Source organism: Acomys russatus, chromosome 31, assembly GCF_903995435.1.
Source record: "Acomys russatus chromosome 31, mAcoRus1.1, whole genome shotgun sequence".
Lineage (NCBI taxonomy): Eukaryota > Metazoa > Chordata > Mammalia > Rodentia > Muridae > Acomys > Acomys russatus.
This window is the reverse complement of record NC_067167.1, coordinates 686069-713875: the sequence shown is the minus strand read 5'-3', so window position 1 is coordinate 713875 and position 27807 is coordinate 686069. Positions and strand designations below refer to the sequence as shown.

General features: G+C 56.7%; 2 protein-coding genes across 3 annotated transcripts; both read left to right on the top strand.

The window, feature by feature from the left end:
• The first annotated feature begins 100 nt into the window (after positions 1-100).
• Positions 101-20408, top strand: Shc2 (SHC adaptor protein 2). Its single transcript, XM_051139858.1, has 13 exons — positions 101-502; positions 7865-7935; positions 9657-9717; positions 9843-9962; positions 11728-11781; positions 11906-11957; positions 12045-12171; positions 12562-12724; positions 12825-12888; positions 14947-15111; positions 16581-16891; positions 19064-19197; positions 20104-20408. The coding sequence occupies exons 1-12, from the start codon at positions 101-103 to the stop codon at positions 19190-19192; spliced, it is 1719 nt and encodes a 572-aa protein (XP_050995815.1). The 3' UTR covers positions 19193-19197; positions 20104-20408.
• A 4712-nt stretch (positions 20409-25120) lies between these two features.
• On the top strand, positions 25121-27117 carry C2cd4c (C2 calcium dependent domain containing 4C). 2 transcript variants are annotated; one of them, XM_051172918.1, is made up of 2 exons: positions 25121-25225; positions 25768-27117. In XM_051172918.1, exon 2 carries the CDS (start codon positions 25796-25798, stop codon positions 27062-27064), a length of 1269 nt encoding a protein of 422 aa, XP_051028875.1. In that variant the 5' UTR covers positions 25121-25225; positions 25768-25795; the 3' UTR covers positions 27065-27117. The 2 variants fall into 2 exon arrangements, with proteins under 2 accessions (XP_051028875.1, XP_051028874.1); XM_051172917.1 differs by lacking the exon at positions 25121-25225 and adding an exon at positions 25226-25358.
• Positions 27118-27807: the final 690 nt, after the last annotated feature.

The window sequence follows — 27807 nt, the reverse complement described above, 5'->3', positions numbered from 1 at the left end:
CCCCCGCGGCTGCGCGCTGCGCGCACGGTGACATCACCCGGCGGGGAGGAGCGCGGGGCTCGGCGCCAGGCTCAGCCGGGGCTCCTCGGTGGCCGCGGCCATGACGCAGGGTCCGGGTGGCCGCGCGGCCCCCGAGCCCGAGGCGCCCACCACCTTCTGCGCGCTGTTGCCGCGCATGCCGCAGTGGAAGTTCGCGGCGCCCGGTGGCTTCCTGGGCCGCGGTCCCGCGGCGGCGCGCGCGGCCGGTGCCCCAGAGGCGCAGCCCGAGTCGGGGGTCCCCGCGCTGGCCGCCGTGCTGGGAGCCTGCGAACCGCGCTGCGCCGCGCCCTGTCCGCTGCCGGCGCTCGGCCGCTGCCGGGGCTCCGGGACGCGGGGCGCGCGGGGGACTCCAGACGTCGCCGACGAGTGGGCGCGCAAGGGCGGCTTCATCCACAAGCCGGCGCACGGCTGGCTGCACCCAGACGCCAGGGTCCTGGGGCCCGGGGTCTCCTACATTGTACGGGTGAGTGCGCCCAGCCTCCTTCCCGGCGCGCCGGGGTCGGGGACACCCTCAGGTTGGTTTCCAGGACCCAGAGAGCCAAGTGAGCTGTCCCACCCACCACCCAGGAACCCCGTTTTCAGTGCGCGCGCGCTTAGCGGCCGCCCCCACCCGCAGGCGCTGGGGTCCGGGTTCCCACGGCGTCACGTGGGGAGGGGCAGGGAGGGCGCAGGTGGAGAGGGGACATACGCATGCGCAGGCTAGTCATTTCCCCCCCGCCCCCATCCCGGCTTGCTGTTGGGTGGGAGAGTCCACAAGGTGAGGACTAGGAAGCCGAGGACCCCCCCCCCCTCCGTCCTCGGAGCCTCCGAGAAAACAACTTTGCAGCGCTATAGTGGGGACCCGTAAAAGGCCTTGGATGAGGCGGGGAACCCAAGCTCAGAGTTCCAGAGTCCAAAGCAGAGACGATTAAACGGAAGGGGCCTGGCTATGTTTATTTCTTTTACTTTGGCAGGGCTTGAAGGGGATGGGGATTTGGCGGGAGGATTTCGATCTCTGGCTGCGGGGCCGTCGTCCAGTTTCATCAGCCTCCTCAAATATTGGGACGTTACATGTGTGCCACTCCTGGCCCTTTAGTCTCTGTTTTGTTTTCGAAACAGGGTCTTTTGTAGCTCGGGCTGGCCTCGAAGTCACTAGGTAGCCCAGGGGATGACCTTGAATTCCCGATCCCACTGCCTCCACTTGGCAAGTGCTGGGGTGACAGTCAAGCATCCCCACACCCTGCCTCTATATGTAACACCGGCGGCGGTGGAGGAGGTCTGTATCCACTGAGCGCCAGCCCCAGCTCCCACCCAGGGTTTTATTCCAAGGGGTGAGACGTGGGGGATGGTCTCCCACGTGTCTACCTGTCACCGGGGACATTTTGTCTTCTCACCCCCAACCATCTACCCCTGCGCACGCGCAGTTTGATCAGTCACTTGATCACACAAGCTGGTGTGCAATGCTCAGCTTAGGCACCCTTAGTCTGGTCGTGCTCGCCACAGTTTATGAGATGATAAGCGATCCCGGAGTGCTGCTTGTTGGATGTCCTGGGACCAGGATGTTGAGAGGGTGTTTGCATCTTTCAGTGTGCCCTTGTTTGCTCCACCATGGTTCACCACGTCACTTCCCCTTCCCTCGGCTGGCACGAGTCCTCCAGTGTGCTTTGCCTTAGGGAATCTATAAATGGGACCTCATTTCAAAGTGAGGTCACTGGGTCATACCTGTAGTCCCAGCATTCAGGAGACTGGAGCAGGGAGGATCGTCAAGAGTTTAGGCCAGCCTGGGCTACATAGCAAGTTCCACACCTGCATATAAACAACCGAACGCACAAAAAAGACAAAAATAAACAACAACAAAAAATAAAGTAGGTTTTTTGTAGGTGTAATGACTTTAGGTGACATTGTACTGGAGCAGGGTGGGCCCTCCTGTGATGACTGAGACATGAAAGCCAAGTCAAAATGACAAGTGGGGCCAGGTGTGGTGGCACACAATTGTCATCCTAGCACTCAGGAGGTGGAGACAGGAGGAGAAGGAATTCAAGGTTATCCTTGGCTAAATGTGAGCTTGAGGCTAGCCTGGGCTATGTGAGACCCCGCTACAAGACAAATGAGAACAGCTAAGGGAAAGAGGTAGAGACTGGAAAAAAAGCCACAAGCCAAGGGCCACGGGAGAGCCCCCAGATGCTGGAAGAGAGAGGGGACCCTCTGTGGGAGAGTGCTGTCTGCACAGATCGTGCCTCAGGAGGGATGATAAGGAGCTCCTGTTGGGCTCTGTCTGTCTGTGGTACTTTGTTGCAGAAGCAGCCAGGATAACTGATAACCCCGCCTCCTGCACTGCAGCTTGACACTGAGTCCTTCGGGGGACTTGTCTGGGTTGTTGCCCCTGGTCCCTGCAGTGCCCTGTTAGCAGCTTCCCCCAGCTTCTCAGCCCTGTGCACATGCAGGATCTGCGTGTCTCCCCCTGTGGACGGCGCTCTCGTTCTGGGTCTGGCTTACATGTCCTTTCTCCTGTGTCCTGACGGTTTGATATTAAACTGGGCTCTGGTGTCACCCTGTGTGGGAGAGCACCCCACTGGTGCTGCAGTAAGCACACCCAGTCCCTCTGGATCGATCCCCGTCCTGTTTGGTGGATACACGTTGAGATTTCAGATCCTGTCATTGTTGTGGCTCCAGATGTTGGGGTGTGAGCAGTGTGGTGCCTGGGCCCCCCACTGTGGAGCGCTGACCTTGTGGAGGACGTGGGAAGGCTCTGGTTCCCGCCTGCCGAGGCTTTGGTTGCAGTGGGAATGATGGAGCCCTGACGAAGCAGGGCTGGCGAAACAGTGGGGCATCGGTGGGAGCTGGAGCTGCTCCAATCACAGCGCCTTGCAAGATGTCTCTCAAGTGGTGAGACTCGGAATTGTGGAAGCCCCTGGAAGAAAAGAGCATAGGAGACATTTCTGGCTGGACATAGCCAGTGCAAAGGCCCTGTGGCGGGAGAGCAGATCTGGAATTTTCCGGTAATAGCGGAAGGCCTAGAATGGAAGGCCTACGCTGGATACAATGGAGCTTGGGGTTTCCGAAGGATCTTTTCAGGGGCATTGTTGGGGCAGCATCATGGGGCTCAAGGGGGCCCTGGGATGTGCGAGGAGAGCTGACAGTGTCTTGGGCCTGGGTGACAGGCGGTTATCAGAATGTTATCCGTGCTAGAAATGGATGGAGCAGCTAAGCCACCTGCCTGCTCCCAAGCCTGAGCTTTAATGACATCCTCCCATGTGGGGAGCCGGGCTGGCCTCCTGCCTGACCATAGGGAAGGTCCAAACAAGGAGCGAACGACATGGGCGGTGACTGCAAGGGTCAGTGTGAGCTGGCCTTTCTCTCCTGAGAGAGGATGCACCATCCTTACTTACAGATGGGGAAACTGAGGCACACAGGCTCGGGACTGAGGTTGCTTTGTCAGTGTTGGCGAGCCCTGGAGCAGAGGCTCTGCCTGCAGGAGCCGGTGCCCATCACACCGATGAAGCGCACATTGGGTCCATTTGTCCACAAGCCCGGGGCAGAGGGACCCTGCAGATGAGCTCAGGCTGAGCCCTTGCGACTTAGGTTTATCCGGGGGTGGGTGGGTGGGTGTTTGGCTAGTGCCACCACACCGGGAGGTTTTTTTGAGCGCAGAAGCCCAGTAAAACAGAAGATCATCCGAGGCTTTCCCAGAAGTGCGATGCCATCGTATGTCACTGCCAGCCTGGCTCAGTCATTCAAACCTGGTGGAGCGTGTCAGAAGACAGAGACCCTCAGTGGGTGGCTTGACCTGGCTACTCAACAGCTTTGTCACGCACCTGCGTTGCGGGTGTTTGTACTGGGGTGACCAGTGTCCCTCCACATTCACTCCCACCTGGCACTCCAGAATGCAGCCACACTTGGGCCCAGTGTCTCAGCAGTTGAGGTCAGTGGAGACGGGCTTGGAAGGCTACGCCCCAAGTTTGGTGACTGCTGTCCTTAGAAATACCACAGGAATAGCCGGGCAATGGTGGCACACGCCTGTAATCCCAGCACTCGGGGGGCAGAGGCAGGCAGATCTCTAGAAGTTCAAGGCCAGCCTGGTCTACAAAGCGAGTCCAGGACAGCCAAGGCTAACACAGAGAAACCCTGTCTCGGGGGGGGGGAAGGGGGGGGAAGAAAGAAAAGAAAAGAAATACCACAGGAAGACACTGGTCAGGAGGCCGTGGCAGTTCAGGCAGAGTGAGCAGTGTAGCCGTGGAAAATGCCTGGGAGAGGTAGGAGGGCCCTCTGCGGGCCTTCCTGAGGTGGCTCAGACCCCAGCAGGCCTGGGTCCTGGTCTCTGGCCTCTAGAATGTGGCTGGAAGTATGTCTGGTGTTCTAAATCCTTCCCTGTGGGAATTGTCATACTGTCTCTGGAGACCTACTCTTTGTCCTCCGGGTCTCAGCTGTCCTCGGCTAGCGCATCTGCCACGGTGGCTGTGGTTCTGGAAAGAAGCCTCACTTCCCGCGGGCCATGTTCGTGGTGCTTTCCCTCACTGACCAGGCAGAGCAGGGCCATGTGGCCCCGGAACCACACCTACTGGGGCCCTTGCACATTTGTGTCCTGAGGCATGGCAGCTGATGGTGACTGTGTGACGTGGTTGCTTGCTCTGTCCCCTGTAGCACAGCCCTCCTCCCCTCAGTGTGCGTGTGTGCGCGCATGTGTGTCCTGAGGCATGGCAGCTGATGGTGACTGTGCCGCGTGGTTGTTTGCTCTGTCCCCTGTAGCACAGCCCTCCTCTCCCCTCAGTGTGCGTGTTGTGTACATGCATGTATGTGCACATGTGTACTTACTGGGGCTGGTAGCGCATCAATTGGGCAAGGCCAGCCAGCAAGTCCAAGGAATGCTCCTGTCTCTGCAACTCCAACAGTGGGGTTATCAGTGGGCCCCATTTTTTTATGTGAGTGCTGGGGTATCGAACTCAGGTCCTTGTGCTTGCATGGCAACGACTTTACCTTCTGAGCCATCAGGTCCCTAGGCCCTGTTAGGGGATCGTGGGACATCGTCAAGCTGCAGCTGCGGTGTCAGGCACTGGGTACTCAGTTCCTCGGGAAGACTTCCCAGCCCTCTGCCGCCCCTCTTTGTCAGAGGCTCCTCACCTGTCTTCTGCCGTTCACGGTGGAGAGACTCCTTTCAAACTCTGGTGAGCAGAGTTGTGGCCTGTAGCCCTCCACAGCAGGTCTCACTCTGTCCACCCGGGACAGTGTCACTGACAGAGGCAGGGGCTAGGAACGAGGGATGTGGCAGCAGCCAGGGCCCCCGCCCCCGGTTTTTGGTATTTCAAGACGTGGTTTACTCTGTGTACCCCTGGCTGTCCTGGAACTCGTTCTGTAGACCAGGCTGGCCTCGAACTCACAGAGATCCGCCTGCCTCTGCCTCCCGAGTGCTGGGATTACAGGTGTGAGCCACCACCGCCAGGGTGCTACTGAGTTCTGTCAAAGCCGGGAACCTGTCTGGTGCTTAATAATGAGCCATGTGTGAGACGTGACAGAGCCCACACTGGTCTGTTCAGCTGTTACCTTCTCTATCCATGAAGTGACAAGCTCTCTCTCAGCATCACCCACCCACCCGCCTAGTCAGCCATCCATCCCATAGGTGGGACACTCAGCTCACTTGTGTCTGTACCGCCCCATACCTGTTCCATCCACGGTGAATGAAACCCCTGCCACCATGACGGCAGAGTCCTGCTGCTTTCGCCCCCCCTCCAGCCTTCATCCTCTTGTTTCTTCGAGTTACTCTCTGCTCCCCCTTCTGCCGTGCCACCGCTGCTCCACTCAGCTCCTGGCCTTGCACCCTGAACACTCACATCACCTTAGTTAACTGGCAGGGAGGCATCCAAAGTCCCTGTGCGCTCCCAAGACCCTGTCCCCTTTGCTGATACCATCTCGGCAAAGTCATCACGTGGTCTGCGAGGGGTGGTGTGTTGTCAGCGGCGTCCTGGCCCTCTGCCTGGAGGCACCCCCTGACTGCTGAGCCCACGTTCCTGCCAGTGCCAGCCGTGTGTGAGCATGCCCCACGTGGTCCTCCTGCACGTCGAGTCCGACCAACGCTCCCATATGTCACCCAGCAGCATTTGGATCATTTCATATAAATTCATAAAAATAACTCGTCCCTTTACAGCTGCGGGCCACTCTCTCCCACGTGCCATGTTTGGTCAGCAGTTGTCGAGATGTAACCGTCCAGAGAGAGCACCGGCAGATCTTAGTGTCCACGTGTCCCACACATGGGCATCTACTTGGGCTGCAAAACTATTTATTTGCTTTTAGTGAATTCAGCTGTCACCGAGTACCCTGTCCCCGAGTCAGCTCATGCTTGCCGGGAGTAGAGGATCCTGTTCCGGCACCACAGGGCCGCTACTCCTTAGGAGAAACTGAGACAGTGGCTGAGGGAGGAAGGCAGAGTGCTGTGCTGGGCACTGTGCTGGGAGGGGGCGCCTCAGCAGGGTGCCTCTTCCCGCCTGTGGGATACCTCCTGGGGCTGATGGGCTGTGGAGTAAAATTCTAGAAATGGGGTCATGGGGTGAAAACATATACACGTTGATTTTTTTAAATTTTTATTTTGTTTTAATTGAGAGCTGGTCACGGTGGCACTTTGAAGGTAGAGGCCAGACGATCAAGAAGAGTAGAATGCCATGCCTGGCTGTAGAGTGCGCGAGAGACCAGCCAGGGCCTCCCTGTCTGCCACTCCCTGTCTGCCAAACAACCTAAGTCTATAAACGACATAAACGTACACAGTATACATTGTCCCCGCAGTGGGGGATGGGGAAGCGGCAGCATCTCTCAAGCCCAGGAAGTCTGGGGTCAAGCCTCTGCAACACGCAGGATGCCAGAGTAAATTAATGAGAGGAACACAAAGCAGCGACAGGCTGGGGAGAGGCCTTGGCCGACAGTTAGAAGCCCTTCCCGCTCTTGCGGAGGGAACCTATTTGCACTTGGTTCTCAGCACCCACAGCTGCCACAGCCTCCCAACTTCCTGTAACTCTAGCTCCAGGGTGTCTGGTGCCCGGAAACCTCCTGTGCGCGTACCCACACATGCAGCCTGTGGATGGCTGCGCTCCCGCTGCCGTGGTGGGGTTGGAAGGAGATGGACAGTCGTGTCTGGTTGCTTCCTCTTCTAGCTAGACTCCTCCCTGCTGTCCTGAGTGCTAGGATGCCTGGTATGCACCCCCCATGCCAGCTTCCCTTCCAGCTTGGAAGCTAGGTGGTGGGAGTCCTGAGGGTTCCACTCTGCTCTTCCCTCTGTATGCCTCTGACTGTGTGTCCCTTTCTCTGGAGATGTTCGTCTAGTCTACCAGGGTCTCTGTACCCCTAGTTGGCCTCAGGCTCTGTATATAGTCAAAAATGACCTTTGTTTCTTGATTCTCCCCCGCTTCCTCCATCCCAGTGCTCAGATGGCCACGCTGAATTTATGGGATGCAGCCTAGGGCCTGACACATGTCAGGCGAGTGTTCTGCTAACTGAGCTAACTCTGTCCTGTGAGGTTTCTGTGGAAGGCGGATGGCTGATGTTTGCGTCTTTGCCAGCCAGATGGTCCCCGTCTGCACTGTCTGCCAACCATGTGGGTGGTGGCTGGACTCTGAACATGCATGCCACCAGCCAGCATCAGAGCCTGGGCATTGAAATTGAGTCTCGGGATTGGGGCTGGGTGGGGCTCCATGCTGGGTAGGGGAGGACACATCCAGGACCTCAGGCCCAAAGGTCCTGGGGCAGTGGCTGTAGCTGTCAGAGGGAGAAGAGCCCTGGCTACCTGGAGAGGGAGTAGATTGTGTGCAGGGAGCCAGCTCTTGGGCTGGACTGTGCCTGCTGATGGACCACACTCTCTTCCCAGTACATGGGCTGCATCGAGGTGCTCCGATCCATGCGTTCCCTGGATTTCAACACCCGGACGCAGGTGACGAGGTGAGGCCTGGGGATGGTGCTGCGAGGCCAGGTCTCAGTTGGGCTGTCCGGCGTGGGTCCTCTTGAGGGTGGCATGGTGGGTTGGGGCCGCGGTGGGTGGCCTGGGCTCAGCATGGGCCCTACTTCAAGTCTGTGTCTCAGCTCTCGCTGATTTATTGAGCAGGGCTGTGACGGACCCTCCCCAGACTCGGTTTCCCTTCAGCCTGTCCTACAGGGCGATGTGATTTCAGGAAGGTGATGGGAAAGGCTTCATTTGTCCTATTTGCTGTGGACTAGAAACCAGGACACAAAGCCAGATGTGTTGGCTCATGCCTGGAATCCCAGCACTTGGAAGACAGAGGCAGGAGGTTTACCATGACCAGGCTAGCCTAGGCTAAACAACGAGACTGCTCCTGTGCCCTGCAGTTCTTTGCTTTAACATATTTCTGCATAGTGTTTCATAGCCATCCGACCTGTCTACTTCTAGAACATTCCAACACCCTAAAAGGAAGCCCCATTCTCACGAGCAGTTATCCAACCTCCAGCCCACCCAGCACCTACAAATCCACATCCTGTCTCTGGGTGTTTCTAGGCATGGAGTCCCACACTGTGGACTTTTGTCTCTGTCTTACTCACTCTTTGTGCCGCTGTGATAAACCCTGACAGAAGCAATTCCAGGAGACAGGCTTTATTCAGCTCATTCGGTGTGTCATAGGGAAGTCACAACGGCAGAAGCTCGAGGAATCTGCTCATGATAAGGGCATAATAAATAATAAATAATGTTAAATCTGCTTGAGGGATCGCATTCATAATAATGAACAGAGAGAGAGAGAAGTGAGTTAATGAATGCACGTGTGTGTGTGCTGGGTTTGCTTTGTCCACTTTTTAAAAAATATTTTTAAAAGATTTCTTTATTTATTATGTATACAATGTTCAGCCTGCATGTGTGCCTGTCCACCAGAAGAGGGCACTATATCTCTAAAGATAGTTATGAGCCACCATGTGGTGCTGGGAATTGAACTCAGGACCTCTGGAAGAACAGTCAGTACTCTTAATCTCTGAGCCATCTCTCCAGCCTCACTTTTTTTTTTTTTCAAGACAGAGTTTCTCTGCGTAGCCCTGGCTATCCTGGACTCGCTTTGTAGACCAGGCTGGTCTCAAACTCACAGAGATCTGCCTACCTCTGCCTCCCAAGTGCTGGGATTAAAGGCGTGCATCACCACACCTGGCCGCTTTGTCCAGTCTTACACAGGCCAGGATCCCTTGCCTAGGGGATGGTGCCACCCACAGTGGACAGACCTCCCTACCTCAACACATCAACTAGATTTTGTCAAGTTGACAATTAACACTGGCCACAGTGTCTCACTGAGAACAGTGTCCTCACAGCCTGTTAATGCTGTGGTGTATGCCAGACCCTTGCTCCTAGTCAGCGCAGAGTAAATTCCCAGTGGGTGGATGGACTCTGTTGTATGTCCACTCACCCATGCTGGACCCCGGGTGTTCAGGACTCTACTTCCTTCCCCTCAGGCCTGTGTCCTATCTCTGCCCCAGCCCTTTGCATCACCCCGGACCTCCTGAAGCCTAGGCTGGCCTCTAACTTGCTGTGTATCTCAGGCTAGCTTTGAACTCATGACCTTCCTGTCTCTGCCTCCTGAGCAAAGGGATAATCAAGCCTAGCATCCCACAGCTTTCCTCTGAGCCCTCACCCTGCTGTTCCTAAGTAGGGTGTCATTCTCCCACAGGGAAGCCATCAACCGGCTCCATGAGGCCGTGCCAGGTGTCCGCGGTTCCTGGAAGAGGAAGGTGGGTGCGGCCCGTGGCCTTGCAGAGCTGGTGTGTGCCTTGGGAGGCTGAAGGGAGCACTGTGGCCACCCGGAGCCCTTCTGGTCCCAGGCATCTGACGCAGGCGGCTCACTGTACCCTCCCAGGCCCCCAACAAAGCTCTGGCCTCCATCTTGGGGAAAAGCAACCTGCGCTTTGCCGGCATGAACATCTCAGTCAACATTTCCGTGGATGGCCTCAACCTATCTGTTCCTGCCACTCGCCAGGTGGGAGCCCCTGCCCTCCACCCTGCCCACACCCTGCTGGCTCCACCCACTGCCCCACCCAGTCTCACCCGTAGCACAGCAACATCCTTAGTTGAATACTAAGGAGACAGGGTTTCTCTGTGTAGCCCTAGCTGTCCTGGAACTCAACTCTATAGGACAGGCTGGGCTCAAATTTAAGAGATCTGTCTGCCTCTGCTGGGATTAAAGGCATGCGCCACCACTGCCCGGCCCAGTCCTATGCTTTGGTCCCTCTGTCCAGCTCCATCCACAGCTCCGCCCTCAACATTGCGGCCTGGACGGACTCTCAGCCCCACCCACTAGGGAACCATCCCCTGGGCCTTGCGTTTAGCTGCACCTATCCACAAACCCTTCACCCCCAACCTCAAAGCCCTCAGCCACACCCACTCTGCCGGCCTCTTCTCTAATCTGCAGAACCATTACAATGTCCAGAAATAGCTGCTGCCCACTGAGGTGGAGCCAGGACGTGGGGGTTATTGTTGGCATGGAGTCTCCAGTAGCCAGGATCTGAGTGGCATATTTGCTGCCTTTACGCAGGGCATTGCCACCACGAGGGCGGTTCTGAGGGATACCTGGGCCGGAGTGGGTGGCAGTCAGCGGCTGTTCTCAGCACGCTGCACTGGCTGCCCAAGGGGAACATCTCTGGGAAAGGGAAGCATGGGACGGGGAAGGGGGCGAGTTTGGGGTCTGTCCCTAGAGTAGTGACAGTGGTGTTGTAGTCTCTGCTGGCAAGAGGGGCCATGGCCAGGTCTCACGGGGAAGGGACTGCAATAAGAACAGATCTGAGAGGCAGAGTGGGCAGGCCCTGCTGAGGGGAGCAGACAGCTCATCTGCCTCAGGAAGACCTTGACCCCAACCACAGCCCTTACCCCAACTCTACGCACCCAAACCCCAAGTCCAACTCTTAATTCTGGTTACCCTAACTCTTAACTCCAACCTCCACCTCAACCCCACTTCTTTGGAGGCAAAGTCTCACCACGCAGCCCTGTCTGGCCTGGAACTTAGAGAGATCCACTTGCCTCTGCTGGGATTAAAGGTGTGAATCATCACGGTTGGCTTTAACCCCGTTTCTAACACTAACCCCACTTTCAGTTAACCTTAACTCTAACCTTAACCTGAACTCCTAACCTTAACTCTAAGCCTAACCTGGGGCAGGCCTGGTCTTTCAACTGTGGGCACAAATCCTCACGTGGCCCTGACTGACCTGGGATTCAGGGAAGTCTAAGCTGGAATTGCATCAGCTGGCAAGGTGGGTGCAAGCTGTGGCTGTAAGCGGTGGCCCCAACCGTAGTCCCACAGTAAGGGGTCCTTCTACCCACGCGTCTCTGACCCTCCTGGGGGTGCTGACGTGGGCACATGTTGTGGCGGGCTCAGGGGCGTGAGTAGAGCTACACATGGCGTCTCACATCAGACATGAGACAAGACTAAATGCACATCAGAAGTGGCTGGTGCCAAAGAAATGTGTGTGTGTGTGGTGTGTTGCCATGTCTACCCTTAGGTGGGTGACCCCAACACCTGGCCTTCCTGTCCTTTTCTTAGGCCTTGTCCAGTCCTCATGGGGCCTCAATATCCAGGAGGGGCTCTCAGACATTAGCTATGTTAGACAGACAACAGTCAGAGAGAGAGAGAGAGAGGGCTACAACTCCCTCCCCATGTCCCTGCCACGGCCACCTTTCCTGGAGCTGTGGTTCACCTGCCAGAGCTATCAGTGACCACACGTGACCACGCCTGCCTCCTGTCCTCACAGATCATTGCCAACCATCATATGCAGTCTATTTCCTTCGCTTCAGGTGGTGACACGGTAAGATGGGGATGGGTGAACTTCTGTGCCCTGTGTCCCTGCAGCCTTCCCGGACTTGACCGGCTGGGCCCTCTGCCCCTCTGGGCAGCTGAACCCTATTAACTTCTTCCACCCGTCTCCCCAGGACATGACTGACTATGTGGCCTATGTGGCCAAGGACCCCATCAACCAGAGAGGTGAGCTGAGTGGGAGCTCCGGGCCCTGGGCCTGGAGCAGGGCTGTGTTGGAGGGTCTCAGACACACCGACACTGTCATCTCCCTAGCCTGCCACATCTTGGAATGCTGTGAAGGTCTTGCCCAGAATGTCATCAGCACTGTAGGCCAAGCCTTCGAGCTGCGCTTCAAACAATACCTGCACAGCCCCCCCAAGGCTGCAGTGCCCCCCGAAAGGTAAAGAGACCGTAGGTTCCCTGGGCCAGGCTGCTAGCTTGACTGCCCTTAGAGGCAGGCTGCCTCTGCTGTCTTTTACCCGGAGTCCCTTGTGTGGCTCCATCTCTGTCTATCTCATCTAGACCGAGGGCTGGCAGGTGGCAGCCCCCTTGTGCTCTTGTAGGATGAGCCCCCGCTCTGACCGCGGATGAGGGTGGGATGTCTCACATCTGGAGTGCTGCCTGCTGCTTTCTTACATTGGGTCTAGTACAGCTGTGAGGGTTTGTGCCAGTCTTCTGGCCAGGGCACTCCCTCCCATCTCATAGGCAGGTTACTGACACCAGTGTCACCTGAGGTTGGGAAGGGACGGCCAAGCGCCCTCACCTAGATTCCCTTGCTCTGTGTCCCCAGGGTGACTGGGCTGGAGGAGTCGGCCTGGGGTGATGACGATGCTGCGGACCACAATTACTACAACAGCATTCCAGGGAAGGAACCACCCCTGGGCGGGCTGGTGGACTCCAGACTGGCTGTCACACAGCCCTGTGCGCTGGCAACACTCGGGGGCCTCGGGCAGGTCAGCCTCCACTATCCTGTGTGGCCGGAATGGGTGTGGCACTGTCATGGGGTGGGGAGTGGGCCTGGAGCGTACCAGGGTCATCACAGCTGTCTTGCAGGGGATGTCACCTGCACAGAGAGAGGCCCGCGGCTTGCCTTGGGACATGGGTCCCCCTGGAGCAGGTAGGTTGTGCTGGTCTCCGAGAGCCCGGCTCTCCCGCATGTCCTGTTCCCAAGGAACCTTTCTGCATGCGATTGTCCCCTGCGGGCGTGTGCTTCTAGCCCTACCCTGCCCGTGCCACCTTCATTACCTCACACAATGAGGTCATTGCAGTTGGGGGGGCACCTTCAGCTTCTTATGTATCTAAACTCCAGCAGGCGTTGCCCTCATGCAAGACCGTGTCTGCCGCCCTGCACCCTGACTGAACAGGCATATTAGTGGCTAATGACTCTGGAGCTTTCCAGAATTCTCTGTGCACACTCTGCATATGAACTACTTCCATTGTGTCTCAAGGTGGAGTGTACACATAGTTGACACCCTTGACTTTTGTCCTAGTGACAACCCTTTGTGGAGTCTTCCCATACCCGTATAATGCAGACCTCGAGTTTTTCATGACTGTATAGTACTCCACCATATAAAAACAAAACAATGTGACTTCTCTCTGGTATGAGGACTGTGCACTCGCCTTCAGGTAGATGGGGCCCCTGGGAACTTGACAGAGAACCCTGGTGCCTTACGAAGCTTCCTGCCTCAGCCTGTGGCTTTGTCTTACTTCTCCCTCAGTACCCACTTAAAAAAAAAAAAAAGATGTATTCATTATGTATACAGTGCTCTGCCTGCATGACAGAAGAGGGCATTACATCACATTGTAGATGGTTGTGAGCCACCATGTGGTTGCTCGGAATTGAACTCAGGACCTCTGGAAGAGCAGACAATGCTCTTAGCCTCTGAGCCATCTCTCTAGCCCTATGATTAAGCTTTTACTGTTCTTCTTTTACCGAGGCTAAGTGAGATGTCTGGGCTCTTGGAGGGCAGAGCCGTGCTGTCTGCTGTGTTACTGTAGCTGAGGACTAGGCAGGCTCACACCCCCACCCCCAGGAGGGCTTAGGACCTCTGACCCTCATTCCTGCCTGGGGGTTCTGAGAGGCACCTGGATCATCCCTGGGCTCTGAAAAATCTGCTCAGCTGAGCGCAGATGGGAGAAATGAAAGATAAAAGTCAGAGTGTTCATAAGGTCAGCATAATCCCCAGTGACGCCGAGGGGTGGGGCTGTGGGGACAGAGTGTCCTGCTACCCTTGGGTGGGGTGGAGACGTTGTGTAGGACCTGGTAGGGTGTGCACAGCCTTCGGGAAGCCAAGAGCCATTTCGGACATAAGTGCCCAGAAGAAGAGAGCACAAAGGTCTGAGTTCGATTCCTGTCACCAAACTAAAAGCTGAGAGAGGCGCTTCATGTCCGGAGTCTCAACACTGGAGAGACAGAGACAGAAGGTCCCCTCGCTGTCCAGTCATTCTAGCTTAATCAGAGCTTCTGGTTCAGTCAGGGACCTTGTCTCAAAAGAAGAAAATGGAGAGTGGTTGAGGAAGACACCCCACACGGACTGCCAACCTCCACTTGCATGTACGCACAAGGACACACACACACTCACACTCGCGCGCACACACGAGGAGGAGGCTACCAGTTTTGTGTTTTGTTTTGTTTGAGACAGGCTTTCTCTGAGTAGCTCTGGATATCCTGGAACTCGCTCTGTAGACCAGGTTGGCCTCGAACTCACAGTGATCTGCCTGCCTCTGCCTCCCAGGTGCTGGGATTAAAGGCGTGCGCCACCACCCCTCAGAGAAGGCCACCAGTTTTTAAAATAAGAGCAGAGAGTGGTAACAGCCCAGCCATGCGGCAGCATAGTATATAAATGGCAGAATTATCAGAGCCATGGCAGCTAGTATTTGAAAGGAATGCCTCTCGTTGGACCCTGGAGCCTACTCCACCCCTGGCCAGAGAGCTGCCCTCTGCAGCATACCTGGGCCCTGGCTTAAACTTGCACATGTGGCCAGCCTCTGTTCCCAGCTGCAGCACTGTGTGGCTTTTTGCTCCTGGGAGAAGCCTCGGGTTGGCCCCCGTGGAGTGACACGGGCGGCAACATCCCTGCCCATGCCTACCTCCCTCTGGGTCTCACTGTCCCCCTCGCTTCCCTCCCCAAGTCCTCTGGGTTTCTGCCTGACCTTCCGCCCTCACCCTTTCCAGCACCACCAGAGGACATCTACATGCAGGCAGACGCTCGAGGGCCACATGACTACGAGGAACATCTGTATGTCAACACGCAGGGCCTGGATGCTGTGGAGGCTGAGGACACCCCTGAGGCACCTCTACCGCTTGAGGACAGCCCCAAGAAGGACCTGTTTGACATGCGTGCGTGTCCCCTGTTCCTGTCTGCCCTGGGTTTGCTTGGGGGAGGTCCCTGGGAATCCAAAGTGTAGAGGGTCCCAGACTGTGAACCTTGGCTAGGAAAAGCTTCTTGTACTGAAGCTACTCTGATGGGTGAGCCTGAGGCGCCTTCTCTGAGCAGCCTGGTCTCTGCCCCAGGGGAGAGAGAGAAGCCTGAACTTCCGTCAGCGAGGCCTGTCAGTCCCCACCTAGTTGCCTGGGAGATCTTGGGTTGTCTTAATCTATGCTCAGGTCTCATGTGGATGTGGGAGAGCGAGTCCAGCTTTTCCTTCTGGGAACCCCAGCCTGGAGGGCGGGTCACTCACTAAAGAACCTCATCCTGATGAAGGAGAACTGCTGTGAACATGGAGCCTCCCCCCAGGATGACTCGCCCAGGCTAATCTGTCCTCCCAGAAGGCTTTGTAACACTCCCCGTATTCTCATGTCAGTCCCTCCACCTTCCCTGGGCACTGTGGGGTGCTGACTCTCCCGGGACCTCCCAGATGGCTAGAACTTTCTTCCTCCAGATCTTTGCAGAGTCATCTCTCCTCGCCATTGTTTCTTTGGTGTGTGTGTGTGTGTGTGAGCATGTGGAGGCCAGACGGCAGCCTTGGCTGTTGTTGCTCAGTGCTAAGCACTTTGTGGTTTGGAGTCAGGCTCTTTCAGTGGCCTGGGATCTCAATTAGGATAGGCTGACTGCCCAGGGATCTCCTGTCCCCACTTCCTCAGAGTTGGAGTTATCAGGACACAGCGCTGTGCTAACTTTCTACATGGGTGCCGGGAACCAAACTTTGGGCCTGCTTGCTTGCGCTACAGGGACTTTACTGAGCCGTTTCCCCAGACCTCTGCCATTGCATCCCATCTTATAAATTGCAACCGGGGGCTTGAGGCAGCACCCGCTGAGTGCCTGCTGTGTGCTGTGGGCGGTGGCCGGAAGAGCATGGCCTCTTGGTTTCTAATAGTGGGAAGGCAGGAAGACAGAATTCTAGGCTATCCTTGGCAACTTTGTGAAGTCTTGTTGAAAAGTAAAACAAGGGCTGGGGGTGTGGCTCAGGGGTAGAGCTCTTGCCTGTAATCCCCCAGTGAAGACCTAGGGGCGTTGTCAAGGTGGAGCCCCACCTAGAATCCCCCAGTGGCGGGGCTGGGGGCATGGTCAGGGGGTGCCCCGCCTAGAATCCCCCAGTGAGGGGCTGGGGGCATGGTCAGGGCGGAGCCCCGCCTAGAATCCCCCAGTGAGGGTCTGGGGGTGTGGTCAGGGCAGAGCCCCACCTAGAATCCCCCAGTGAGGGACTGGGGGCATGGTCAGGGTGGGGGGCTGGGGGCATGGTCAGGGTGGAGCCCTGCCTAGAATCGCCCAGTGAGGGGCTGGGGTAGTAGATCTGGAGTGTGCCTATCTGGCAAGCCTGAGGGCCTGGGTACTGTCCCAGCAATAGGGGAAAAAAAATGACCCACAGGACCCTTCGAGGATGCCCTGAAGTTGCACGAGTGTTCAGTGGCAGCAGGCATCACTGCAGCCCCACTGCCTTTGGAGGACCAGTGGCCCAGCCCCCCTACCCGCAGGGCCCCCATTGCACCCACAGAGGAGCAACTGAGGCAGGAGCCCTGGTATCATGGACGCATGAGCCGTCGAGCTGCGGAGAAGATGCTTCGTGCCGATGGGGACTTCCTTGTGAGAGATAGCGTCACCAACCCTGGGCAGTATGTCCTCACAGGCATGCACGCGGGGCAGCCCAAGCACCTGCTGCTGGTGGACCCTGAGGGTGTGGTAAGCTGGCACGTGGGGAAGAAGGGAGGGCAGGACCCTGGGCATCAGGGTTGGGGCCATTTTTTTAAAAAAAGGTAATGGACCCCTTACTATGGAAGAGGTGGCTCGTTGTCAGTTGCTTCAGAAAACCACAAAATACTTTCCCCTTAGTAAGGAACGTGGAGGGCTGGAGAGATGGCTCAGCGGTTAGCAGCACTGTCTGTTCTTCCAGAGGTCCTGAGTTCAATTCCAAACACCTACATGGTGGCTCACAGCCATCTATAATGGAATCTGATGCCCTCTTCTGACATGCAGATAGGGCACTCCTACAGAAAAATAAACAAATACTAAATCTTTAAAAAAATGTTGAATCCAAGTGTGATGACTCACGCCTGGCATCCCAGCACTTAGAAGGCTGAGGCAGGAGGATTGCTGTTAAGTTTCAGGCCAGCCTGGAACTTCAGGGTGAGAACATTGTCTCAAAACGATAATAAAACATTTTAAAGGAATTTCTACTTTGTAAGGCATTTTGGGGTTCACAGAACCACTTCCAGCTCCCAGCCTCTCAGAGCTCCCACCCAGGGTGGGGTGCCTGCTCCCCACAATGCAGTGTGGTAGTTGGGATGTGCTTTTCTGGGTCTCTAAGTAAGTTATCAGGCCAGAGCCTTCCCAGAATCAGTTGCTCTCCTGCCTCCTCCCCTTTTTTCAAAGTCTCACTGTGTAGCCCTGGCTGCCCTGGAACTGCCTCTAGACCATCAGACTGAGAGATCTGCCTGCCTCTGCCTTCTGAGTGCTGGGGTTGAGGGTATGTGCCAGCACACCTGCCTCTTTTTATTTTCCTCCTTTTAAGCGGATTTCTATTGCTATTTTATGCGTTTGGGTGTGCTCTGTCTGTGTGTGGTACCCACAGAGGCCAGAAGAGGGTCCCAGAGGACTGGAGTTACAGATGGTTTTGAAGGCCCCTGTGGGTGTTGGGAATGGAAGCCCTGTCCTCTTAACTCCTCTGCTCTGAGCTGCTGAGCCACCGTCCCAGCCCCGGCTTACTTATTTATCTGTTTTTCTAAACTGCCACATGCCTCTGAAACAGCAGCGTGGCTCAACTTGGGTTTCCTCCTTCCTGTTCCTCTGGCACAGGCGTTTGTCGTGCCATGAGAACCCTCAAATGCCTGCTTCCGAAACACTCGAGGCATCAGAAAGCCCTTCCGCTTCATGGGAACTGAGAGGCTTTTTCGAGGGTCCTGATGAGAAAGGATTGGGCCTTGGAGCCTTCTCAGCCACAGAAGCCACAGTTATTTTACTATCTAGCTGGTTCCTCGTGTGATTTCAGGGGTGTCTTGGTTTCCTGGGGCTCTGAAGCACATGATCACCAATGATACAGCTAAAGAGAGGGCAGGACTTGTCCTGAGGAGGATACCTCCGTCCTAGGCCTTTTCTGGAGTCTGGGTGATTCTTGCTGTCTTTGGCTGTGGACACATCAGAACCATCTCTGTCTTTGTGTTCATGGCCCTTTCTCCTGTGGTTGACTTCTTCCTTGTCGTGTGTGCATTTGCGTGGAAGCCAGGGTACCACTGTAGCTTCTACCTTTCTTTTTTTCTTTTTCTTTTTCTTTCTTTCTTTTTTTTTTTTTTTTGAGACAGGGTCTATTATGTAGCAGTGGTTGTCCTGGAACTTGTAGACCAGGTTAGCCTCTGCCTCCTGAATGCTGGGGTTAAGGACACACACCTCCATTTTATCTTTTGCGGCATGCTCTCTCTCTGGAGCTCAGCTTTAGCTAGACAGGCTGGTGAGCAAGCTCCAAGGGATCCATCTGTCTCCTCCCTTTCAGTGTCGGGGTTACAGATGCACGCAGCTTTCACGTGGGAGTTGGGGGTCCAAACTCAGGTCCCCATGCTCCCACAGCGGGCACTTTCCTGCAACTTTTTCCAAGCTCAGCATTTCTGGTTTTTTTATTGTTGTTTTGAGACAGATTCTAAGAGGCTGTCCTTAAGTTTGAAATCCTCCTGTCTCAGCCCCAGCCCCCCTTCCCAACCCTCCCCTCAGCCCTGGGATTGTGGGTGCGCCTTACCATATCCAGCCTATGGTTCTGTAGTCTTGGGGCTGGTTCTGGGGTGGAGTCCAGCAGGTAGGATGTGGCCTGTGGGATGCGTTCGGGGATGGGGGATGGGTTATGGGTGCTGAGGTCTCTGCCTACAGGTGCGGACGAAAGATGTGTTGTTTGAGAGCATCAGCCACCTCATAGACTATCACCTGAAGAACGGGCTGCCCATTGTGGCTGCGGAGAGTGAGCTGCACCTGCGGGGAGTGGTTTCCCGGGAGCCATGAGCCAGGTGCGTAGTAACTGGCCACATCTGCCAGTCCGGAGTTTCTGTGTTTAAAGATTGATCCACAGACATTAACTTCACTCACTGTCTTGTGAGGCCACCGCAACAGCTGATTGCAGAACATTTTATCATCCCAAAGCAAGCCTAGCCTCTAGAAGGGGTCACCCCGTCCTTTAAGGGTTGGTGGTTGAAGTTGCCTGACCCCACTGACTGCTTTGTGGTCAAGCTTCTTGTCTGGTGGAGGGTGGGCTTGGCTTAGCCTTGGGCTGTTTGTTGGTGTTAAGGGGATGGAGGGCTGAGTGACAGGGAGGGAAAGGAGGTCTGGTGACCTCAGGGTCTCTGGGCAGAGCAGGAGGAGGGAGGTGGCTTGGTTGAGGGAGGGGTGGCAGGAGGCAGCAGCTGGATGTGGGGGCTGGGTTGAGGGGGAAAGTAGGGGGTGCTATGGAATTTTCCCAATGCTGCTAGCCGGGTCAGGCTGTTCTTTGTCCCCATGACAACGTCTCCTTCCTGTCCCCTTCTGGCCTCCTCCTCCTGCTTGGGGGCCAGAGCTGCAGGCAGAACTGCTCTGGTTTTTAATGGAGATTGTGGCCCTGTGAACCTCTCACACATCTGTACCCTGCTGGGCCAGCGCATGCTAGCCTCAGAGGAGTTTGTGAACCTTGAAGTGAACATTCGGGTTTGCCGTGGTTCAGTGTGCCTCTCATAGACCGTAGGGTTCTGAGGCAGGCACTGAGGCTGGCATCTTTGCTGCACTGTGAGGTTAAAGTGTTGCCCTGGGGCACAACCCTGCAGCTTGGGGAACCCCAAGGCCCAGGTGGCTGAGTGCCCATGCCACTAAGGCCCTTTCTGTTCAGTAGGCACCGAGGTGCCTGTTGCCATGGTCACCCTAACATCACCTCTTTCTGCCCGCAGGCGATAGTCCTCAGCTCATCTCCTACCCCCAGCTGCCCTGGCCGTGGCCTCGAGGGCTCACTCAGCCTTTCTCTCAGAACCTGAAGCCACCAGAACCAGAATGACTACCATCTCTCCTTCCGCATGAGCCTCAGGAAGCCGCCTTTTCCTGGCTGCGTGCTCGCTCACTGGCTCGGCTGGGCCGGTGAGACCAGAGTCAGGGTCCAAGCCCCTGGTCCCGCCCCGAGCCCCGACCCTGAACTTAAATGAGGCTGTATAAACCAAAGACAGACCGAGTCGCCTTCAACAAAGACCAGGCCCCACGCCTCCGGACACCAGGCTGCGTCCATAGAGTGAAATGGACAGCTCTGTTGTGGGCAGGGTCACTTTCTGCCTTGGCTGGGCTCTGAGGACCCAGATGCACTGTTGCTTTTGTGAGGGGGGTGGGGGCGGGAGGATTAAGGTGCTTTTGGGTCTCAGATCCCTGATGGGGGAGCAGCCTTGGGACTCACCTGGAACGGCACAGCATCTGGGTGAGAAGAGGCAGAGGAACCATGCTGAGGTGTGGCATCCACTCAGCAACTCCCAGCTGTCACCTGCCTGGACCATCTACTGTAATTAAACTCGGCATTGAGCGTGAGCCTGCTGTGCCTGTGCAGACCTGCCAGGGGTTCCCCAGGCGGACACCTGAGTCTGAGGGGGAAACTGGAAGGAACCCCAGAGGTGGGGCAGACAGTGGGCTAGGCAGGCCTGTAGGGTCTGAGCTCCGCACAGCACCCCACCCCCTGTGCCCCAACTCTGAACAAGGCTCTGGTTTGACTCCAAGATAAAGCAGGCCTCTCTCTGTTCCATGTTTCCCCGGCCCCTCTTGGGAACACTGGCTTACCTCCTAGAGGCCCCACCTGAATGAACGGCTCCTGCACACAGGACCCCTGGGGAGGACTGGGCTCCTCTCTGTGGTTCCAGAGTACTTGCCAGGCAGGGCATGGGAGTAAAAGCTTCCATCGGCCTCAAACATGGGACACCATTAAAAGCAGTTACAAGTCACTTTGATACCCTCTTCTTCCAAACACAGAGAGGCTCAGAGCCCCATCCCCACCACCCATCTTTCTACCGCCCCCCCCCCGACCCATCCACCTCTTATCTATCCACATACTTGTCTATCTACCCACCCATCATATGCCCATCCGTCCGTCCATCCATTCATCCACCCACCCATCCACCCATCTATCCATCCTATCAACCCACCTGCTCATCAGTCCATCCATTTACCCCACCCTACCCACGTATTCAACACCAGTTTATCCATCCACCCACCCATCCATCCATCCATCAATCTATCCACCCACCCACCCATCTATCCATCCATCCATCAATCCATCCATCCATTTGCCCATCCATCCATCCATCCATCCATCCATCCATCCATCTACCCATCCATCAGTCCACCCATCCATTTGCCCATCATCCATCCATCCATCCACCCATCCACCCACCCATCTGTTCATCTACACACCGTACCCACCCCTTCTTCCTACTTCTTCATCTACCCACACACCAGCTCATCCACTCTTCCCACTGTGGGCCTTTGAGCATGTCATCTACCAGGACTTTGGGTGGCAGCAGGGATGCAGGACTACCCCAGACACTGATCAGCAAGTCACCACTGTATATTTTCTAGATAACATCTGGGAGAAAGAAGAGTTCTGGAGCTTGGGGAGCCCAGGAAATCTGGAGGGCTTCCTTGTGGGATTGTCAGTGATCCCCAGGTGGAGGGGGCTGGAGTTCTGGGCAGAGTGAGAGCGTGCATAGACACCCCTTGTATGTTAGCTGCCTTGCCCAGGGACTAGTGGAGGACACGGGCCTGGTGAGTGGCTGGGTACCACAGAGAGCTGTGTGAGGCCATAAACTTGGTTTCTAGTGAGAAGAACTGCCCTGGCAGGAAGTGACTGTTGACAGGACAGGTACGTCCAAGGACCAGGAAGAGGCAATGTAGTTAGATTCTGGAACCTGCGTGAAGGAGGGGGTCTCAGTGAGCGAGCATTCATTCATGAAGCCATCCATAAGCTGGCCTTTCCCAAGGCTCCGCGCCCATCCTCTCGGAAGCGGTGTCTGGTGCCCCTCTGGGCGTGTCTGAGGCTAGGGACTCCAGATCACTGTACAGGAGACGCACACTGGGAGAGTGGGTGACTAGCTTCTTATCCATGGTGAGGGGTGGCAAGGATGGCAGAGCTGCCAGGCTCATCATCTCCCTGGTTTCTGGACCAGGAGAGTCTAGGGTACCCATATCAGCAGGGACCAAGAAGCCTACATGCTCGGCTGCTGCTGGTGGTAGATTCCATGGGAAGTCAGCCCTACTTTTCATACAATCAACTACTCAGTTAAACGTTTGCCCCGAGGGATCTTGGGGTGAGCGGAGGAGAGTTCCAAAGTCCAATTCTAGGTTTGCCTTCCTCTGATGTGTCCAAGCCCCTTACACAGAGACAGGAGGCCCAGCTCCCTGTGGGCCAGCCGGGCGCTGCACACGGCTGGCTAGAAGTGAACAGGCTTTGGAGCAGTCAGACCCCTATGACCGCAGCACGCAGTTTAGAGAAGAGAATGTCCCGGCTACAGCTGTGTGGCCACGAGGATTGGAGATGCGTCTTCAACCCTGCCTGAGTCTTGAGTTCTATCGTACTGTATTTTATGTGTGTGAGTGTTTTGCCTGTGTGTATGTCTGCACACCATGTGGGTACTGGAACCTGGGTCCCCTATGAGAGTGCCTTCTCTTCAGCGCTGAGTCATTATTTGAGCCTCGGATAGGAGCAGAATGCCGCACAGCCCTCTGAGAAATGCCCCTCCCATTGGCCTGGGTGCTAAGGTCACACAGCAGGAGGTGGCACGACTCAGGATGCAGGATCAATACCACCTAATCCTGGAGCTGTCTGCATCGTGAACTGAGCCTGAGTCCTGGAGAGGAGGGATTGGCCACGTCTGTGTGCCTCTGCCCAGCTCTGAAAGCAGCCGTGGCAGCAGACGGCTTTGTTGACCAAGAGGCTCCTGTTTGCCATCTGCCAGCTAGAAGGGCCGGGCTCCATCATCTCTGCAGGGTGGGTCCACAGGGGCCAACAGGGTGGGCATGCGCTCCAGATGCCTTTCCCCATGGGCCACCGTCTTTCTTTCTCTTTCTTTCTTTCTTTCTTTCTTTCTTTCTTGTTTTTTTTTGAGACAGGGTTTCTCTGTGTAGCCTTGCCTGTCCTGGACTTGCTTTGTAGACCAGGCTGGCCTCGAACTCACAGCGATCCGCCTGCCTCTGCCTCCCAAGTGCTGGGATTAAAGGCGTGCGCCACCAAGCCTAGCACCTTTCCCCATGGGCCGCCGTATAACAGGGTACAGGAGGCAGTGGCTGGGCTCAGCTGTGGGAGCCAGCCTCTGGGGTCTTTTGCTGCTTGGATCAGGACCCTTGGCTAAGATACTTGCTCATCTACAGAGGCTGGGAGAGGTTGCGAGGCTTGCCTGGCATCAAGGGTATATGGCCACAGGATGTGAGTCCAGCCGTGCAAGCCCAAGGCAGCCTGGCTCCTGTGGTCTGTAATCCTGTAGCTACCCTTGGTTTGAGGCCTGGCCTGACCCTGCTGGGCCTCTCATCTGCCATAGCCAATGTCAGCTTCTTCCGTTCCCTTCTAGATTTCCTGTAACAGTTTTGTTGTTGTTTTGTTTGTTTGAGACAAAGCCTTACTATGTAGCCTTGGCTGACCTGGCACTTACTATGTAGACCAGGTTAGCCTCACTCACAGAGATCTGCCTGTCTCTGCTCCCCTAATGCTGGAATTAAAGGTGTGTGCCACCACTCCGGGTTTGCTATAGTTTGTCATAGAGAGCCACACACCTACACTGCCACTTGCCTGTGTGTTGCTCCGTGCTACTTGTCTCACTGGGCACCAGCATGTCCATCAGACTGCCCCCAGCATCTGGGTCATTTGGCTATAGAAGGTGCATCCCCTAAGGACCTGATGCTGAGCTGTTGGAAACCCAGTTCCGCAGTCACCAGGCCTCCCTCTGGGCGGTTTCTTCCAGAGAGAAACCGGCACCTCGTGACCCCCTGCTGGGCGGCTCTGGGAACCCGAGATGGAGCCGGTCATTTAGAAGCTGATTGGGGGGCGGGGCTGGAGAGATGGCTCAGTGGTTAAGAGTGATGCCTGCTCTTCCAGAGGTCCTGAGTTCAATTCCCAGCAACCATATGGTGGCTCATAACCATCTAATGTAATCTGATACCCTCTTCTGCAGATAAAGCACTCATATGCAATAAATAAAATAAATAAATCTTAAAAAAAAAAAAGAAGCTGATTGGGACTCAGTTTTTAATTCCAATCATTATAATTGCTATTATTGGTTGAAGAGCAGCTGGGTAGTGAAGGAGTCTGTTGTGTTCCCCAGAGCTGAAGGCTGAGGCTGGGACCAGACATGGTATAGCCTGATTCAGCCTTATGCAGTGTCACCAGCCCCCTGCCCCTCAGCCTCCCCATGCAGACTGTATTCGGCTCAGTGTAGTACCCGGAGGCCTAGATCAGTACTGTGGGTCCTGCCCAGGACCACAACCTATACAAGCTGGTATCAGGAGACCCTGTCCAGAGCCCAAGACTTGCCTCAAGCAGATGGATTCACCCCTGGCTTGTACCAGTAGGTTCCCCTAACCCTTATAGAATGCTCTCCCTGTACCAGGAGGTCAGGTCTCACCCACCCTGTACCAGGCAGGTGTCCAGTGCTACCAACCCATCCCCCTCCCACCCGGGGCCCCGGAACAACAAAGTCCTGGCACTCCTGCGAGCTCCGCCCCTTCTTTAGGCTCCACCCTATTTACCAGGAGCCCCGCCCACCCCCTATCCTGGACCAGACGCTATCTCCTAGGCCTCGCCCCGCATGCAGACCCCGCCCTATATTAGGAACCCCGCCCCCGACACCCCACCCTTGGCCAGTTCCGGGAGGCCCCGCCCCTCGCGGACTGCGGGGACGCGGGCGCGCGGCCGCATTCGGAGGAATACGGCTTAGTGGGCGGTTTCCCGCGCCGAGCGCAGAGCTGGCCACTGCGCTGCCGCCTCGCTCGCAGCTGCGCCGAGCCGTAGCCGAGCCCCGCGTTCCAGAGTTGCCGCAGCCCGCGCGGCAGGTGAGCCCAGCGCGCTCCGCGGTGCCCAGACCCCGCGCACAGGGCGTCGGGGGCGCGGTCAGCTCGCTGCGCCGGGCCCAAGGCTGCCACCGCCTCCCCCAACGCAAGGCGCAGCAGCTGAGTGAAGCCACAGGTGGGTGGCAGCTGGGGGCGGGGCCGGGATAGCTCAGGCCTGAGGTTCCTAGGGGACCCTGAACCCTTCAGGTGGGTGAGTGGGTATGTGCGCAAGATACAGGCCAGGCCCAGCTCTTATGGGAGACTGAACCTGCTTAGGGTGCCCCAAGCGCTCAACGTGACCTATGCTGGCCTCGACCCTGACAGGTGGTGGTGACCCCTGAACCAGGTGTCAACCCCATGAGACCCTGGCAGATGACCCCTGTGTACAAGTGACATCTCTTGACAGTCAGTTGACACCTGGGCACAAATGCCAACCTCTTGATAACCCTAACAGGTTAACCCTTAACACAGGTCCACCCTCTGACAGCCGTGACAGGTGACTTTTGAGCACAAGTGTCACCCTTGACCACTATTTCTCTTCCCAGACGTCCTGGTCTCTTGCCCGTTGTCCTCATGAGAAAAACCAACATGTGGTTCTTGGAACGACTTCGGGGGTCTGGGGAGAATGGAGCCAGCCGCGGTGTGGGTGGCGAGGCTGGGGACAAGGCCTCCAAGGGCCCTCTTTATAGCAACGTGCTGACTCCGGACAAGATCCCGGATTTCTTCATCCCGCCCAAGCTGCCCTCAGGCCCCACAGAGGCTGAGGGGCAGGCGGACCTGGGCCCATCCACCTCAGAGCAGAACCTGGCCTCACCTGGGCCCCGCCGAGCACCTCGCAGCCCCCGGCTGCCCGTCAAGTTGGCCTCAGAGAGCAGGAGCCTGTTGAAGGCAGCCACACGACATGTGATTCAAATAGAGAGTGCGGAGGACTGGGCAGCCGAGGAGGCCACTAATGCCGACCCCCAGGCACAGGGGGCCATGTCATTGCCCTCTGTGCCCAAGGCGCAGACATCCTATGGCTTTGCCACACTGGCAGAGAGCCCCCACACCAGACGCAAGGAGTCCCTTTTCCACAGTGAGCACGGGGCCCTGGCCCAGGTGGGATCCCCTGGTGCTGGGCGCCGCCGAGCAGGGGCCAAGTCCAATGGGGGTGATGGGGGATCCCGGGAGGTTGGGGGGGCCCTGATGAGCCCTAGCCGCTACTTTAGTGGCGGGGAAAGTGACACGGGGTCCTCTGCTGAGTCCTCCCCCTTCGGGTCCCCTCTGCTCTCTCGCTCTGTGTCGCTGCTCAAGGGTTTTGCCCAGGACAGCCAGGCCAAAGTGAGCCAGCTGAAACAGTCTGTGGGGCGCCATGGCTCCCTGTCTGCCGATGACAGCACACCAGACACCAGCCCAGGTGTCCGTCGCCGCTTGACCCGCAGGGCAACCCCGGAGCCAGGCCCTGAGTCTGGCCAGGCGCCACGTGGAGAGCACACCGTTCGCATGGGCACCAGGGGCAGCGTAAGGCTGCTGGCAGAGTACGAGGCGGCTCAGGCCCGCCTGCGTGTGCGCCTGCTGGCGGCTGAGGGTCTGTATGACCGGCCCTGTGATGCCCGGAGCATCAACTGCTGCGTGGGGCTGTGCCTGGTGCCGGGGAAGCTGCAGAAGCAGCGGAGCACCATCATCAAAAACAGCCGCCACCCCATCTTCAATGAGGACTTCTTCTTTGACGGCCTGGGGCCAGCCAGTGTGCGCAAGCTGGCCCTCAGGATCAAGGTGGTTAATAAGGGGAGCAGCCTCAAGCGGGACACACTCCTGGGGGAGGAGGAATTGCCACTAACCTCCCTGCTGCCCTTTCTGTGAGGCCCTCCTCTTCATACAGCTCTCAGCGGAGGGGGTGGGAGTGGGCGGAGCTTGTGGCCTACAGTTCCCCGGCTCTCTTAGTGGATTGCTCTTTTCTTAGAAGAAGATGGGCTGTTGTACGGATCGGCACGCCTTCCCCCTCCACCCTGTGATACTGCTTGGCCCATCTACGTAGAGTTGTGGGGTTCCTAGGGGGTCCCAGGTTCCCCTCACGTAAGGCAGCTGGGACTCAGAGCTGAGTTCACTGAGTGGGAAACTTGGTGTTTTTCCTTCGCTGCACTGGGGTGTTTTCCTCCACAGTCCGGTTGCCCTCTTTGTGATATCCCCCAGTCTGTGGGAGGTCATCCTAGGCTGCCTAGGCTGGCACCGGTTAGGCCCAGACTCCCAAGTTCTGGCTGTGGTTCCATCCAGAGCCACAGGAGGGCTTGGCCTTCAGGCTGGAGCTGGGGAGACCAGCAGGCCAGAGTGCACTGGAGCTGAGGGAGGTGGCTTCTCTTGGCTGACGGCTCTCCGCTCGGCACAGGTTTCCCGCCACACCTGCTGACCAACCAGAGCCACCTGTAACCCAAGAGCTTCTGCCTCAAGCCTGTGTGGCTCCCTCCCCAGCCTGCAAGCTACAAACCACCTTCCCAGGGTGCCCTTGGCCAGCTGCTCTCTGCTCCAGAGTGTAAACAGGCTGTGGCTGCAGTGGGTAGGGGGGCTCTGGGCTGTGGGTACGTGGCTTTCCTGCACAGGAAACCCCG

Excerpts from the sequence above, each read along its gene's own strand:
- Shc2 (XM_051139858.1), top strand. The coding sequence starts at position 101 with ATGACGCAGGGTCCGGGTGGCCGCGCGGCCCCCGAGCCCGAGGCGCCC. Across the intron at positions 9,718-9,842 it reads GCGGTTCCTGGAAGAGGAAG|GCCCCCAACAAAGCTCTGGC; the intron begins GTGGGTGCGGCC and ends GTACCCTCCCAG. Across the intron at positions 11,782-11,905 it reads TCGCTTCAGGTGGTGACACG|GACATGACTGACTATGTGGC; the intron begins GTAAGATGGGGA and ends CCGTCTCCCCAG.
- C2cd4c (XM_051172918.1), top strand. The coding sequence starts at position 25,796 with ATGAGAAAAACCAACATGTGGTTCTTGGAACGACTTCGGGGGTCTGGG.